General features: G+C 36.6%; 1 protein-coding gene across 1 annotated transcript in view; it reads left to right on the plus strand.

Annotated features, from left to right (window-relative positions):
- The window catches only part of TAF1B (TATA-box binding protein associated factor, RNA polymerase I subunit B), a 46,651-nt gene that overhangs the window by 12,010 nt on the left and 18,379 nt on the right, over positions 1–16,262 (plus strand). The window contains exon 8 of the mRNA XM_064650506.1: positions 2,245–2,344. Within this exon, the coding sequence (XP_064506576.1) occupies positions 2,245–2,344 (100 nt within the window). The remainder of the gene's footprint in view (positions 1–2,244; positions 2,345–16,262) is intronic.

Here is a 16,262-nt window from a genome sequence, read left to right on the forward strand (position 1 = left end):
AAGGTCCTGATTGTCTGTCCTCTTCCAGCTGCTGCTGTGCTGGCTCAGAAGGTTGCTGCTCTCTGGTTCCAGCTCTTCAGGTCTAATGGTGTGATTGTGCCTTAACTCGACTCAGCCAAAGCTTATCAGCTGAGCCAGTAATGGGTCACCGTTGCTGAAAGAGGACGATCTTGCTTCCTTTTGTTCTCCTGCCTGTGTGATGCATCCTCTTCCCTCTGCCAACTCTTTCACTCATGGAACCATCTGTGAGCCTCCTCAGTTCTTTAGATGATGGGAAAGAAACCCTTTCAGGCAACAGAGTAATGAGTGGTTTTCTGCTGCTGTTGTGATTACATTTGGGGAAGAGGATGAGGAGCAACAGGAGTACAGACAGCCAGATCACCAGGAGGGAAGTCATGCTAGTTATGTTGAGCTTTTAGGTTGCCTCAATCAATTTTGTGAAACCATACCTCAAGCTTATATTCTTCAGTTTAGTGTGGGTGACTCAAATGAGCTGAGAAACTGATGTGCAAGCTGCTCAGCAGGTCAGGTGGGATGGCGAGGGCAAGTGACTGGGGATGGGTTTGCAGGATGGCCTCACTGACCACGTGGGCCAGTGCACAACTCTACTTGGGGTGGGAAACACTAATGCTGGTTGAGGAAAGCTACTGAAATTTCATTAGCAAAATGCTCATCACACAATTTTATTAGAAAGGATCGTGCAGCAACTTTTACCTCTTCATTTAAGAGACCAATACACAAAATCTTGGAATAAAAACTATTGGGAACTGTGATTTTTCATATTGCTCTTATTTTTCAGAAACTATTATAAACAACGGGTTAATTCTAACTGAGACAGAGTTTTGATTATCACAGAATCACAGAATCAACTAGGTTGGAAAAGACCTCTGAGATCGAGTCCAACCTTTGACCTAACACCACCTTGTCTACACTTTTTATTTTAATCTTGGTTTTAATTAATTTTTTCAATTAAACTGAAAATTCAGATAAGATTGCTTAAAAAAAGTAGAATATAACTGTAAACTTTGCAGTAACTAGCTTTTAAATAGAATTTTAGTCAACTTCAATAGATACACACTAGATGGAACAATTAGTGATGAGGGCACTGGACTGAGAGAGAGCAGGTGAACTTATGAATTGCTATAGGCTCAGGAGGGACATGACATATTTGTAGACCAAGAAGTTACCAATCTGTGTAGCGAGATCAGAGAGGTCCTGTGTAGATAACACAGTCAGCAGGAGAGAAAATAGTTTTCAGTTGTTTCAGATTATTTAAAGAAGAGTCTTCTCTGTTTGTAATGTTAACTTCTACAAGTTTAATGTAGTCGTAACGAAGTTAGGTTGCAGAAGAGGAGACGGGAAGGCATTTCTGTCTTAGTCCAATGGGAGACTATCAGTGTGCTTTACTGTGGAATGAGTGTGTTCGCTTATGAGGGTCTATGCTGTTCTGTGCTTGCTTTGCCTGTTGTGGGTGTCTGCTAAGATTCTAGATAAGAGCAGGGGTTTGGTGTGGAGGTGGCTTTTTATTGATATGTACTGTTAAGTCCCATTTTTTATATATATGTGTGTACATGAAAAAGTTAAGAAAAATCAAATAATAGTGTCAACCACTTACCAAAGCCAATTTTTAACAAAAAAATACATTACTTGAGTGCAAATAAAAATTAAACTATTTTGATTTATTAGTATAGGAGACCATTTCTATTCATACCTGAATAATACTTTTTTTTTTTAAATCATCATACAGATGTAATTAATGTGGATTCAGTTCTATGTATTTGCTCATCATTCTGTGACTTTCCTCCCTATCACATTACCTGATTTAAACTCCTCCAGCAGAAAGTGTGTGTTTTTTTCAAAGTAAAATTTGCTTAAGGCTTTAGAAATTTGAAAAAAAAAATTCCATACCATTCAGAGGAGGCTTAAAGCAGTTTCAGAAATGCAGTAGCTGAAGAATGTGCAGAATAAACTTGATGTAAGGATGTTGATTGTATGCTTACTGCCATAACGTTATCATTTGTCAGTCATATCTGAGCTGGAACTTAAAAACCTGTTAAATGTTTGAACTGATTTTTGTTCTGTGGAGCATTTAGGGGTGTGTAACTTCATATTGAATTGCTTAGGCAGCATAATACTGATGTTATTTCAAATCAGAAGTTAATTTGTATATTAATTTTATAATAAACCTATGCATTTATCATCCTAAATACTTTCTTGATTTGGTCTTCATTTTTTTTAATGCAGGTTTGTTGTTGAAGGTCATATTCCATATCTGAATGTTTTTCAGCATTTTCCGGAGAAGATGAAGTTATGTGGACTTGATCTTAAGATCTTTTGTGTAGAGGTAATTTTTTTCTTAAAGGGAAAGATTAAAAAAAAAATCAACCAAAACCTAGTTATTTTGTGGTATTTTAGTTCTTTTGTTCACTGTACTAATAAACTGATTAAATCTATTGTTATGTAGTAGGGTTCATGTTTCACAGTGTTGGAACCTGTGTGGAAACCAGTGCACTCTGTGACTGTAAGTGCTTTAATCTTTAACCAGTCTTATTAAGCTGATTACCTAAGTTAAAATGAAATCAATAAGTGCTTGTGGAGAAGAAGGTATTTAGAACTGCTCTTGAAATACTCAGAAATAGGGTTTGACTTGACATCTAAGGGCGGTATATTATCCTTTTCAGATAATATATTATATTATGCTTATTTAAGTTATCTTTTGAATTTGTTTGTAATTCCATATTCTTTTCATAAAATACAGTTTAGGTGCTATCTCTTGTTCTGTTTCTTGCTGTACTAGTTGAAATATACCAAGCCTAAAATCTACATAAGGGCTTACAGCCCTTTTAGGAACTCAGTAGTGATGGACAAGTCTTGAGTGAAATGTAAATTTCCCTTATTTAAGATTATTATGTATTGTGGTAACAGTTGCCGGATGGTGTTTGTGATACAGATAAAAAAGATTTATTATGGATTTTTGAAGTGTGCAAATGAAATCTTAGCTTTTAAGAGCAGAAAGCAGCAATTCTGCTGACAGGAGAAGCTGGGTTTTACTCTGCTGTAATGGTTTTGTAGCCCAATCCCTCAGTGATGATGTTGCAAGTTGCATTACCATTATCCAATATATTGCTTATATTCAGCAGGTCATGAGTTGTTCAGGAGCTGTAGCTTCAGAAGTTGTAGCATTTATATTTTTGTTTTTATACTACTGCTTTCTTGTTTGGATAAATGAGAATTATGACCTCAACTTTTAAAAATGAGAGGATCAATTTAATATAAAACATCTTGATTTCTTTTTCTGTCTTAGATATTTCCTTAAAAGAAAAGATATGTTAGGTTCTAATATGGGTGTAACCTTTTTTTTAAAGCCTTTTAAATTTTCATTCTCTCTGTCCTTCTTTGCCTCCATCCTTTGGATGTGTTTTTGTCTTATGAATTGCAACTGTAAAGCTTGTACCATATGCCAGAGTGGGAAATCTTGTTTGCAGAGAGGAGGTGACAGTTGCCCTTGGATAATCTTACTACTTTTGAAATAGTGGTGCACCCCTCACTTCCAAAGTATAGGTAGATATGGATGCTAATCAAGTAATCTCTTAACTTTGTTTTCATTGAGATACATGGGTAAAGTTCTGTAAGCTTACTGTACCATTTGTTTTCCAGCCTCTCCAGTGTCATTGTGGCTTCCTCTTTTTAGGAATATCTGCTCCTACTTTACTCTCAATGATACTTTAGTAATACATCCTCAGGTTTATTTAATTTTAATGGGTTTTTTACTACATCATTGGGCTGATAATTGCAAAAACCTTACTAGCTCTTTCCTACATCTTATGTTTCTCACTGTAGCACTGAGATTACCCATGGCTTACTGTATCTAGTTTTGACTTCTGAGTTTTGAGAAGTACAAGAGATGGGGTTATTGTCCTGGAGCAGGAAGTGAGATTGTGTATTACTCCATCCTGAAAATACAGCCCGCATTCTTTTCTCCTTTGTGTTATGTATAGAATATTTTATAGACAATTATCTTAAAGAGGTTTATGATATTAAGGCCATTATAACCAGGCAGGTAGGTTGCCCTAGTGCCATTATTTGTCGTGCTTCAAGTCTGGTGAATATAAGCTGCAAGCATGTTCCAAAATTCTGATAACTGACAGGACTATTCCATATGTCTTCTTTTTTATTTTGAACAGGTGTTTAGTGCATTAAATTGTGTCCTGTGTAGCCCAAATTTGAATGAAGAAGTAATTATATTGTAGTAGCTTGAAGGATTTGAAGTCATTTTTAGTATCATTTTATCAGTTAAGTGCAGATGAAACCTAACTTGATAAGACTTACCTTGTAGAAAAATATTCTTAGTGGCTTAAAGATTTTTTTTTCAGTAACAATTTCCCACATACCCAAAATATGCTGAATTTGTACAAGGTTGAAATTGTTACAGATTTTAGAAAAATAAATGCGACATTATTACAAGGTGAGTCACATCTACTTTCTATGTAGTGACATGTTTATGTATACATGCACAAGGGGTTTTTATATCTTGTCATTTATTAGTAGTATTTAATGTACAAAGACTGTGACTAGTCTCAGGCTTCCCAGCTGTAATGAACTTCTGTGCTGTGTAACTTAGGAATAGAGTCTGTATCACTGACCATTTTTCCCTGTCCTGCATACTATTTAGGAATTAGAGGTGATTACAGTGTCTGCTGTGCAAGGAGAGGCTGAGAGAGCTGGGTTTTTTATCACTGAGAAGAGAAGGCTGGGGGGCATTTCGGTAATTTCAGTAATACCTGTCAGGGAGGAGTGGGGATGGAGTCAGGCTCTCTTCTTGGTGGTGCACAGTGGAAGGACAGGAGTCAACGGGCACAAAATGTAATACAGAAAATTCCATTTAAATACAAAACTGTTTTAATGTAAGGATGACTGAATGCTGGAACAGGTGACCCTGAACCACTGTGGGGTGCACAAAACCTGATGGGACACAGTCCTGAGCATGTTGCTGTAGCTGACACTGCTCTGAGCAGATGGATTGGACTCTGTGTAATCTCGGGGGGTCCCTTCCAACCTCAGGTGTGCCTTGTATTCTATTTCACATTTTCAGTGTAGGTGGCAGATAGGCCCTTCATATTTTAGTAATGGAACAGCTTACAAGAAGGGCGTAATTCTTTATTCTGCTCAAACTGAACTTTATTTAAAATACCTGCCACAAAGGTTGTGGACACTGCTGTCCAGAAGTCTGGGAGCTCTGGCATGACTGTCTCATAAGAAAAGAGAAAAGGAGCCTCCAGCTCTCTTCATCATCTTTATCATGGTACATAACTGTTAGACAGGTGTCAGGTCCTAGCTGGAGGTAAGTACTACCTCACAAGTATTTTAGGAAGGATAAAAGTATAGATCTTTGTGTAAAATGAGTTGTTTATCTTTCCATTGCTTCAAGTCTCTTTTCTAAGCTTTTACTTATTATCATCCCATTTATTCCTTCCTCTATTAAGATCATTTGTATGTTAGAAGTTAGCCTTTGGAAAATGGGTTTTACCTAATGCATGGTTAGAGGGTTCACAGGGCAAACAGCAGCAGTAACAAGATGCTCCTACTTAGTTCAGAAGTTCTAACTTGCCAGTACAGGAGAGGAAAAGCAAAATTTCCTTTTTCTAAAACAAGTATTCTTATTCCATTTGATTAAAACTTTTTGTTTATGTATCAAGAAAGAATAAGATACTTAAGGTTTTGGTTTTGTTCTGTGCAGGCGGTCAAGAGGGTTTTTTTGCTGTTTTGCAATTTGTTTAACTACAGTAAATCTCTGCTTTGAGATGCACTGGCTTGTGCCAGTAACCAGTATGTCTTTGAGAAGCGCAATCATCTTTTCTCTTCTAGGTGTAAGTTTCTTTTATAATGTACAGGATATCTATTTCCTTTATAGCCCATTAGTGTAGGAGTTAAAACGTGTAAGTCAGTACTAGTATATATAAAAGGTCAGTGGATAATTTGCTTTCAGCTTGTTTTATTTTATTGATACCGTTTGTCCTACACTGGAGCTACACAAAAATTCCCTCTTCCATTTCTGCTTGAAGTAGGGATACATCCTTAAGATACACATCCTCTATTTTGCTTTTAGCGATTCGTCTTTATCCTCATACAAAATTGATTAAATTTCTTTTAAACTAGCAACAGCTTGTCCTTGCCAGATCTGTCTGGCCTTACATTTTTGACTCAGGACTGTTTACCAAATTACCTTTTATGTAATTATTTTGTTTGTGCTTTAAAGTTGATTGTCTTTTCCTGTCTCAAATTTACCTTTAGATTTCATTATTTTTTATAAAACTCATTACTTTTTGGTGTATTTACCCTTTAATGGATTGTAAATGGATTTTTTAGTCCAGAAGTACTTTTTGATTTTGATTCTCACGTTCTTCACGCACACACAAATTTAAATGTACATGTATATATGGGTAAGCAGGTCACTCCCATGGCTATTGGGCAACATGATTTACTGAAGTATTGAAGATAACAAACACGTCACTTTGGAGTATGTGCTGTGTGCAACAGGATAGGTGTAGTCTTATAAGAATCTTTTAGATCCTGTTGTTCTAAGGAGCTTTGGGAATGGTTATCTGTAGATGCACAAGTATCTGGACTTGGCAAGGAGCCCAGTGTGTGACTTCAGTGAAATTCCCTTCTCTCAGTCTCTTCTCCAAGTTTAAAATAATGATTTTAGGAAAGAAGGAGTTAAGAATCTTTTCTTCTTAAAGGGAGGGCCAGGAGGAAGTTGAAGTTGGTGGGTGTTAGTCAAATTCTGTTCAGAACTGTCCACCAACTTGCCCTCAAAGATGAAAGGAATGGGTATTTACTAAATTATCCTTGCTACTTCTACCCTGGAGTGTGGTCATGGAATGGCTTCTCTATATAACCCTTTCTTCCTACTTCCTCCTTACTCTTAAATGGAAGTAGCTGCACAATTCTAAGTCTGCTTGAAACCTTCTCTCTTTTACAAGGCCACTGAATGTTTTAGTGTTGACAGTGTTGTTGATATACCTTGCTGTCTAGAAACCTGCATCTTCAAAATACTTCCTTTTTTGTTTTGTAATTTAATTCCATTCCTCTCTTTTTGTGTGTTTTTTTATTTGTTTTTATGATCCCTTGAGTAGTGCTGTTTTATAACAAGAAATGCATTTACTTTAAGAGCTTTGACCTTGCAACATGATAAAGTTTCCATCCACATTACTTTTGGGTTGGTTTAGTATAACTTCTTATTTTTTGTTTCTTTTTACACATCCAACTTCCAAGTTATATTAACAGAATCACTGTTTAGTTTGAATTCTGCTCTATATAATTCACCTATTTCCATCCCTAGATGTCTTGATTCTTAAAAAACTCTCAGTGTTACTCTTCTGATTTTTCCATTATACAGAAATGTTTCCTAAACTTCCATCTGAGACTGATGTTTGCATCTTCCTTACCTTTACCCATGGAAAACTCTTGAAAAGTGGCAGCAGTATGCTGTTGCTTGTCATAAATCACTGCCGTGGACAAGAGAGAACAATCATGAAAGTCAAAAGCATGTTGGGATTTTCTCCTCTTTATCCCACTTAACTGCAAGTCTTCTTGTTCCTTTCTTCTGCCTGATACTTTTTTTCTTTCAGGCTTAGTAGCTTATCATTCTACATTAAAGTTATGTCTCTTTTGTCAGTGTTGGGTTAGGCTGGTACCTCTGGGGAACTCTTATTATGTTCATTTTAATAAGGACTTTTTATTCATGCTCCATTGTGAACTGATGTTGGCTTTGATGGGAAATTGAAGAGTTGAAAAACAAATGTTTGCTGCTCTAAGGAAAGTTCTAATTCATCCAAGGCTTTCCTTTTTCTAAAAATAATCTGTGATAGGTGTTGAAATAGATACTATAATGTATTTATAAAGCAGACTGGAAAATTTCAGCTCTTTTGAGAATGTGCCACTTGAGTGTGGAATGCTTTATTCTGTAAGATGCTTTGGATTTATTTTATTTGTGTTGGAGGAATATATACCTTGCACTTAAGCATTCACACACCCCCCCTCCCTAGCTTGGATTGGTAAATTTCTTTCCTCTTTTATTTAACAGTGAAAGGCTTCTTGAATGATTGAGAGATGATCATTCTTTTCCATGCTGCCTGGAAACTTTCCAGGTCTTTGGTTTCTTCTTTTACAGTATTCTATAGTTTATATTTTCTTTTTCTTCTTCTTTTCCATTTTTTCCCCCTTTTTTAGTGTTGCTTGACTTTATTCTTGGCAGCAGTTTTATATCCATATTTCTCTGACACTAATCCTTCTGTCACCCATCATTCTGTGTCAGCTTCAGTAAAAGCTCACTTCTGCTGAAGATTTGAGAGATCTGATTTCTGAGATGAATTTGCCAAGCTACTCCTCTGCCATCAAGGATGCTTCTGTTTTGGTCCTTTGTTCTGCATGCTTTGTTTCCCACAGAGCCACTCTTAACTTTTCAGTAAATTATGAGTTACATTCTTCCAGTGAGACTTGGTGGTAATTTTGATTTGGGTCCCCTTTAGCTTTCCCATGAAGAAGAAAAAAGGTTTTTCAGATCAGCTTCTTGTGGGAGCTGGAGCTCCAGTCAGCTCTCTGCTCTCCTCTCCTGACCTTATGAAGGTTACTTGACTGACAGGATATTTTTAGCTTCTATTTTTCCCATTGCCATAGTATTATTTTGTTCAGGATCCATGCCAAGCTAATCATTCTAGAGTTCCTGAATCTCCCCTTTTACATTTTTTTAAATATTGCATATTAATGTGGAGAACCCTTTGATGTTTAGAATTTCTTAAGATTATTTAAAAAACATTTGTGTTTCAGAGAACTCCTCAGTTATTTCCTTGAAGCTTCTTGTGTGTAAATTATCTGTGCCTCTCCTTTGTAAAATACTCCATTTTATCAGATAGTGGTTTGGTTTTTTGCAGGCATAAATTTTTCTCTTCCTTACAAATGATTTTAATGATATGGATTTGTATTCTTTTTCCAGTTACAAAACAATCTTACTTTTCTTCATATTTGTTTCATGACTTACCAATTTACCTGTGGCATTGAAATTCAAGATTTTGGGGTTGTTTGGTTTTTTAGTTTCCCTGCTGCTTATGGCTTAGTCACCTTAACATCTTGTTTCATTGCAGAATATCTATAGTGCTGTTTCTTGTCTTTTTTTTTTTAATCCAGGAGATTGTCCTAGAGTGCTACAGGAACAGCACTGCAGTTAAACCCCCTCTGCTTCAGAAAGGGGATCTTTTTTTTTTTCTGTGGTTTTCCCTTTATGCCATTATTCCACAATAAAAAGGAATATTATGGATTTGTCTGTGAGTGTAGTGAGCTACCATGACTGTGTGTGGAGAGGTCTAATGCCTCTGCTTTCACATTTAGGAGTTACATGTTTTTATGTTGTCTTCTATACTACTTGAGAGCAAGGTTTAAACTTGGGACTTGTGTCCTTGTGCAGTATTACCCAATGTGGGACTTGTCATCCACATTCAAAATGATGATGTAAAGTTAATAGTTTATGTTACAATATGGTTAAATGTTACAGAGTTTTGCTGTAGCAAGCAGGTTAAAGACACAGAACCTCAGATTTATACCATCTCTCTTATTGTCTTTATTACAGGCAATATTGCAGGTGGAATACCGTTGTTAATATTTGCACCATATAAGCACTTTGTGCCTTGTGACCATCCAACAACTCAGTTGCTTTGTAAAAACTGGTTTGAATTACATGGGGATGTGCCACAAAAATGTATGTGAATCAATTCAGCTTTGTTCAAGCATAGTAAAAGCCATTTTGTTTTGTAAATTTAGCTGACAAGTTTAAGTAGTTTAAGACGCCTCCTGATTTCGATTTCCCTGTGAATGTTGGGGGCAGAAGAACTGTCAAGTAGCCTGGAGGAAAACATAAAATTGGAAGGTTTCTCATGGATTAAGGAAAGACAATTGCTCAGTGCTTTGACAGTTACCTGCTGTATATAACCAAAACTAGGAACTGGTTGTAGACCTGGGCTATTGAGGGTAATGGCTCAATTTTAGAAGTAATTTGGCATTCAATCACTAGTAATTTCTAATAATCTCTGCTAGCTTGTTATAAAGCGTGAGGGGGTTTGTATAAAATATGCTTCTAGGATTGGTTAAACGATTTATCTATGTTCTGACCAGAAGTAGCATCAGTATTACTGGTTTATTGAAAACTAGTTCTTTGAATTTGTAAATAACAAAAGGAAACTATGACTCCTGTATCTTAATGTATTGCTGGACTTACATTGGAAACCATTGTTTGCATTTCGTTTTAGATACTTTAAGCTGTTTTTGTTTCATTTCCTACATTCAGGAGCATATCACAAATATTTTCCTATGTTTGAAGTGTATAAACTTAGATAGGATCTTCCCTGGGAAGCTTTGAAAAGTATCTACCTCTCTCACTGAGAGTATGTTCATTAGATCACTCAAATGTAGATCCAAGAGGAAGGATAGGTAGAGATTAGCAGAGAGACTATTATTAGAGTATTGATGCTTCTCTCTTCTTGCTTACACTCAGCTCTTTTCCTGGAGGTCTGTGCGAGCCTGTAAAGTTTGCGTGCTGTTTTCACTCACAGTGGTAATTCTTCCCACTCTGCACTGAGAACAAAGCCTACGTACTTTTTCATCATTCTTTCGAATACTGAAAGACTTAATATCTTCTCACGTAATAGAACAGATGACCAGTGACCTTTATTGCAGCACAGGGAAGAGCAAGTTCTGTACCTGAACCATGAAGTGCTCAGGGTAAAGCACATTGTTTGCGGAGCCGGTGTCACTTAGAGCTGTGGAGCACTCAGCTCATAGCTCGTGGTGTATGTTTATAAAAAGCTGTAATACTGACCACTGAAGATCCTTGGAAATCTCATGATGACTTTTTAGCATTGCTAAAAATACAGGTATTTGTCCTGTATGCTCTTCAGGCTGATGCATTCCTTAGGTTTGCTGGTGTCATTCCTTTATTTTTACCCTAAATTGGATGCAATGCGTCTGAGTGCTTTTATACAGCAAACGATAGTTCATTCTTCGTGATCGTTTTATATCAAAGATGCTATTTATGGTACTATAATTTCATCAACTTAAAAGCCTAAGGATTAGCATTTGCTTCATTACAGACTTTGAGTATGTGAATAGAAGTTTATAAACTTGACAGTATTTCTTAAGTGCTGGTGTTTCTTTATTTGTGGGTGTGGATTTAGTCTCCTAATTATAGTGCTCTTCTAGGAGGGACAGGTGAACTGAATCACTGTACTAGGGCTTTATGTTTTTTATCCCAATGTCTAAGGAGGAGTAAAATTCTCTGTATACTTTTGTATTTTGAGTATTGTGTGTGGTAAGTGTGCTGAAATTGTTATTGTGGAAATGATTTATACCTCTTGGTGGCTGCTTTAGTGTTGCTAATTTGATAGATAGCAATGCTATGCTAATGATATGTTAAATGATATTCTAGTCTGAAGATGGTTTTTTAAATAAAATGGTCTGCTGACCATTTTTGATGAGTAAATCTTGTAGGAAAAAGTAAAATGCATGTCATTACTTAGAGATGCAGAAGTAATTTTTAGAGAATAATGATAATTTTAAACAAAAAGTTCCAGTGAAAACAAAAGTATACTACAGGTTGCTTAGTCCTCTAAACTCTATTCAGTCTTGGTTTTTTTTACTTTTCCTCTCTTTTTTCTTGATATAATTTTGAATCCTCTGTTATGAGCAGTTTGGAACAAGTCGAACCTTCCCCTTTTTGTGTCTGCTGAGATATATAACCTCAGAGCTTCATAGTTATGGGTATACAAAGGGAGCAATACTGCTTGAAATTTCTCAAACTTTCTTCCTGTCCAACAGTTCACTTAAATATCTCTATTCTATGTGGAGAAAATACTATTAAGAAAAATTGATTTGAAGTGTTCTCTGAAAGCTGGTGTTATCGATGCTATTACTTTTATGTACCAGCCTTAGTTTAAATGTCTGTGTGATCTTAATTATACAGTTTTCTATAATCCCTTCATGATGCAGTTTTTGTAGCACAGCTTCATTGTGGTTGTTGTAGCCCAGCTTCATTGGAATTATTTTCTAACTCCTGACATCTAATAAAAAAATGGAGATCAAAACAATTTTATGTTAATGTATAAAACTGTCATGCACCTGTATCTTAAATACCGTATGGAATTTTGATTGGGTATTTTGCTTTTCTTACCCTCCCTTTTCTCAAAGTTGCAGAAGAATTAAGACGTACAGAGCGTCACAACAAGGATCATCAAACCTAGGGACAATTTTCCTACATGAAACAATATTATCTACTTACCTTTCAACCTAAAGAAGAAGTCACTAAGAGGAAAATGTGGTACTAGTTTGTAGAACATATTTAGGAGACAATTGTTCATTGTCTCTTCCAATACAGAGACTGGGAGGTGTTAGAAGAGGTTACTGGTCTGCAGGTTCAGAATCAAACAGCAGGAGATGAGGTTTCATACATTTGTGGGTAACTGGTGAAACTCCCTGTGTTAGAGGATGTTCTGGATGTTAAAAGTACCAGATGCTGACTGTACCAATGCCATGAGGAGAAAGGGATCTGGAACAAAAAAAAAAAAGGCAAGAGATCTCACTGCTGACTCAGCCACAAATGGTGTGAAGCTGGACAGACGTTTGGTGATGTCATGGCTTGCTTGGTTCATAAATCCCTCCATGCACATTTTGCTTCCTTGCTGCTGGATGCAAGGCTAAATAGATCTTTTTGGATTCATGTAGTACAGCCACTTTTTTGTTTGTTCTGGAATTTCAGTTACGGTTTCAGTTTGTGGTTTTTGTGTTCTGGGGAGAGTTTTTTAAAGATTATAAAACTCCGTTTTTCATTAACTAGTTATCTCACAGTAACTCTATTTTAAGTCATGGTTCAAACCTTTAAATTAGGTGAACTAAATATGATCCCATAAAGTTTCAGATTTAGAGATCTGGGGATGTTTCTTATTCAACTCGAAAAATGTTGAGGAATGACTAAGTGGTAAAAGTATGCAAAATCATTGCATAAAAGGGGTATGTCTAACCTATGGCAAAGAATTCTAAGCAATGAAGACTGCACATTTTTCTTAGGCAAAAACTTAGCTTTTTGAAAAAAGATTTTTTATGCTTATATTTTTCTAGTGATCTTTCGGTTTGTTTTGGCGGAGGAACTAAGGGAATTTCTGGTTCAATAACTCACAATGTAAATTTCCTTACTGTTGAGTAGTAGCAGTGTTCCCAATGCCAGGAGGAAGAAGGAACGCTTGCAAGAAGCCTGGCCTAGAAATGTGGCAAGAGGAGAAATGCAAAAAGCCATGCAAGAGTAAATAAATTCTAGGTCATGGGGGAGCCATCCTCGGCTGACGGAGCTGGAAGTTTAAGGATTTTTGCACTTCATGCTTATACCCTTAATATTTCTAAACAGTCTTCAGTTCTGTGCAGTCCTCTTCTGGCCCTAAAAGTAAGCATATATCTTGGATTTGTGAATAGATGAAGCTAATACTATCTTCTTTTCATTTCTTTTAATAGTGATTAAGGTTTTAAAGTTAAGCATATGGAATTTAGGAATTGCTGAAGTGGATATGCTTTAGCTGAGACTGTGTAAGTGCACTAGGGTGTAGTCCTTAATAATTTCATCTCACAATGTTTCTAAACCAAGATAGCGTCTCAGTTCAGCATGCAGGAAGCGGTGAGATGCTCTGTCTGTCTTTTCCTTTTCTTCATTTAATATGTGAGTTTAAGCCCACATTAATGCACACCACGTGAAGCCAACTCAGTTGCAGAATATTTGGTTCTTTCTCATGCTTTGCTGCTGGTCATTCCCCCTCATCATGCCTGGTGGCTGCTCCTCCAGGGCTGGGCTCTCAGGGGTCGTGTTGTGCTGCTCTGTCACAAGGTGGAACACTGGGACAAAGGCACCTGCCTGAGGCAATGGAGTGGGTTTGTGGCACAGTCATGAGGAAACTTGAAGAGTTTCTAAATGCTATAAAGTGTTCCCTGTATTTAGTTGTGTTTTTTTTCACACTGGCTTTTTGAAAGGATTTTGTATCCCTTAATAATGTGCTACTGGCTAAAGCCCATGTCTTCAAGTCATCACATAGGTCACAGGAAACTGCTGCCATTTGGTTTGTCTAACACTCTAGGTTTTGGTGGATTGCATATGTATGTTTTAGTTTGGGTCTGATTCAAACAGAGTAATTCCTGACTAAATCTATTAATGAACTCATGAATGCAGGTCAAAATGCTTGCTGTTTTCTCCTGGAGTGTTCGGACTGGAATGACAAAGGCTTTCTGCTTCCCTGGAAAGTATATCCACCAGACTGGCTTTTAGACATGTTCCTCTGTTTACTGAGGTCCTCTTCTCAAAACATTCCAGGTCTCATGTGTAAAAGCCTCTTTTCCTGACTAAAATTTGAATGACCTTAATTGCCATATGATTTTTTTATTTCTTTCTCTTAGTGGTAACTATTTAAAGAATTCAAATTAAGACAGAAGCCGGTCATTCTTGTTTATTTAAAAAAAAAAAATTCTATGAGGGGTAAAATTCTGTCTATATAAATTCTGCTAATCATCTATGCTGCTTTTACTTTCCAAAACAAGCCAGTGATTCCTGCTTTTGTCTGCTGGTGTTTTGAGATACCATGTAATCTTACTTTGGTTGGGGGTGGGTGTTTTTTTATCTGTGGGTTTTTTTTTCTGTGTAACTCTGTATTTTTTGTGCATTTTAACAGGTGCATGCAGTACTTGTTCAGTAGAAAGCAGTGCAGAATGAAAAGAAGCAAGGGTGAGGCTTTTATTTGAAAGAAAAAAAAGCTGAGGAGGAAGTTCACTGCTGAAAGGGTTATTGTAATCAAGTTTATCATGGGAGCTTGCTGTTGTGTAACAGAAACTCTAGCTTGTCCATACCTGTCTTAAAGCATTACTTAATGAAGAAAGAAAACAAACCTGCTGAAATATTTATGAAATTCAATAAAATTTGTTCTAAATCTCTTAAATTTCAATACATTACGACCGTTCAGCTTTACTCTCTGTTTGTAGAAAAACTACATTTTTTACAAAAAAGTGATATTTGTCAGACTTACCCTGTGAGCATGAACAGGTTAATGCTCGAGCATGTGTCTCTCTAATAATATTGAAACTCATTCATTCAAAAACCACTTTAACTGGGTACTGTGTAATGAAAAATATGTCTTCCTCTAAAGGAGCCTATTGAAAGGTCTGCTAGGTAGCCAATGAAACTTTTTTCCTAGTAAAGGAGTGCATCTATATTGGATGTAGAGTTAGCTTTTTTCTCTTGTTTTTGGGTTGCTGAGTCATCCTGGTGCCATCTTGAATTCTTCAGTAAAAACTGCCTGTGTCAATGTAATGCAATCTAATATCCTAGCACACCTAATTTTTTTTTTCAAAAATGCAAAACCACTGTTTATTGAGTAATTTTCTGACATTAATCTTTTTGCTGTACAAAGATCCTTCTCATTTCCTCTACAACAATGATCAGGAGTAATTTGGGATTTTAAGATGTAGTAGCTGTTGCAGCTGAAACAGTTATTAAAGGAGAGAGCAAGAGAGAGGCTGCCAGTGTGACATCTATGATTTTCAAATGGTGACTTGAATATTTTTTTTCCCCTTCTCATTTTTTACCAGATAGATAACTTGGGCAACTTCTTTGCCTGGCATCAAGATGGACAAATTGATTTCCTTTTCCTGTCTTAACCTTTTAGTTACCCTTTCTGTTTGACGGCAGGCTTGGTCTCTTTATGTCTTTCCCAGTGTCAGAAGTCTCACAAGATGCATATTTCTTAGCAGTTATCTAAATGGAGTTGTAGCAGTTTCACCTGTCTTTGTTCTTCTTGTCATTTGGTTGCCTTTTAATAATTCCAGGCACACCCTCTCACTGTTACATCAGCATCTGTATGTGATTCATGGGTATCAGGATTTGAAGACATCTATCCACTCATTTAGTCCAAATAAGAATGACTGCATTGAGTCAGGCTCGAGGTTCATGGAATCTGTTCTTCTGTTTCAGATGGTGACCTAGGAAAGGAGGTAGGAGCAGGGTGCAGTGGTTCTCCCAAGTATACTTTCACACTCACCAGCAAATCACAAGCCTGGGATGTTTCTGTGCAGCAGTGGTAACAGTGCTTACAATGTCACAAAAACATGACATGGTTTGGGTTGGAAGGAACCTTTAAAGATTCCCTTTAACATTGCGTTTGTCTTTTCTGTATACCTTATGCTCTGGC

The sequence above is a fragment of the Pseudopipra pipra genome, chromosome 3, assembly GCF_036250125.1.
Source record: "Pseudopipra pipra isolate bDixPip1 chromosome 3, bDixPip1.hap1, whole genome shotgun sequence".
Classification (NCBI taxonomy): domain Eukaryota; kingdom Metazoa; phylum Chordata; class Aves; order Passeriformes; family Pipridae; genus Pseudopipra; species Pseudopipra pipra.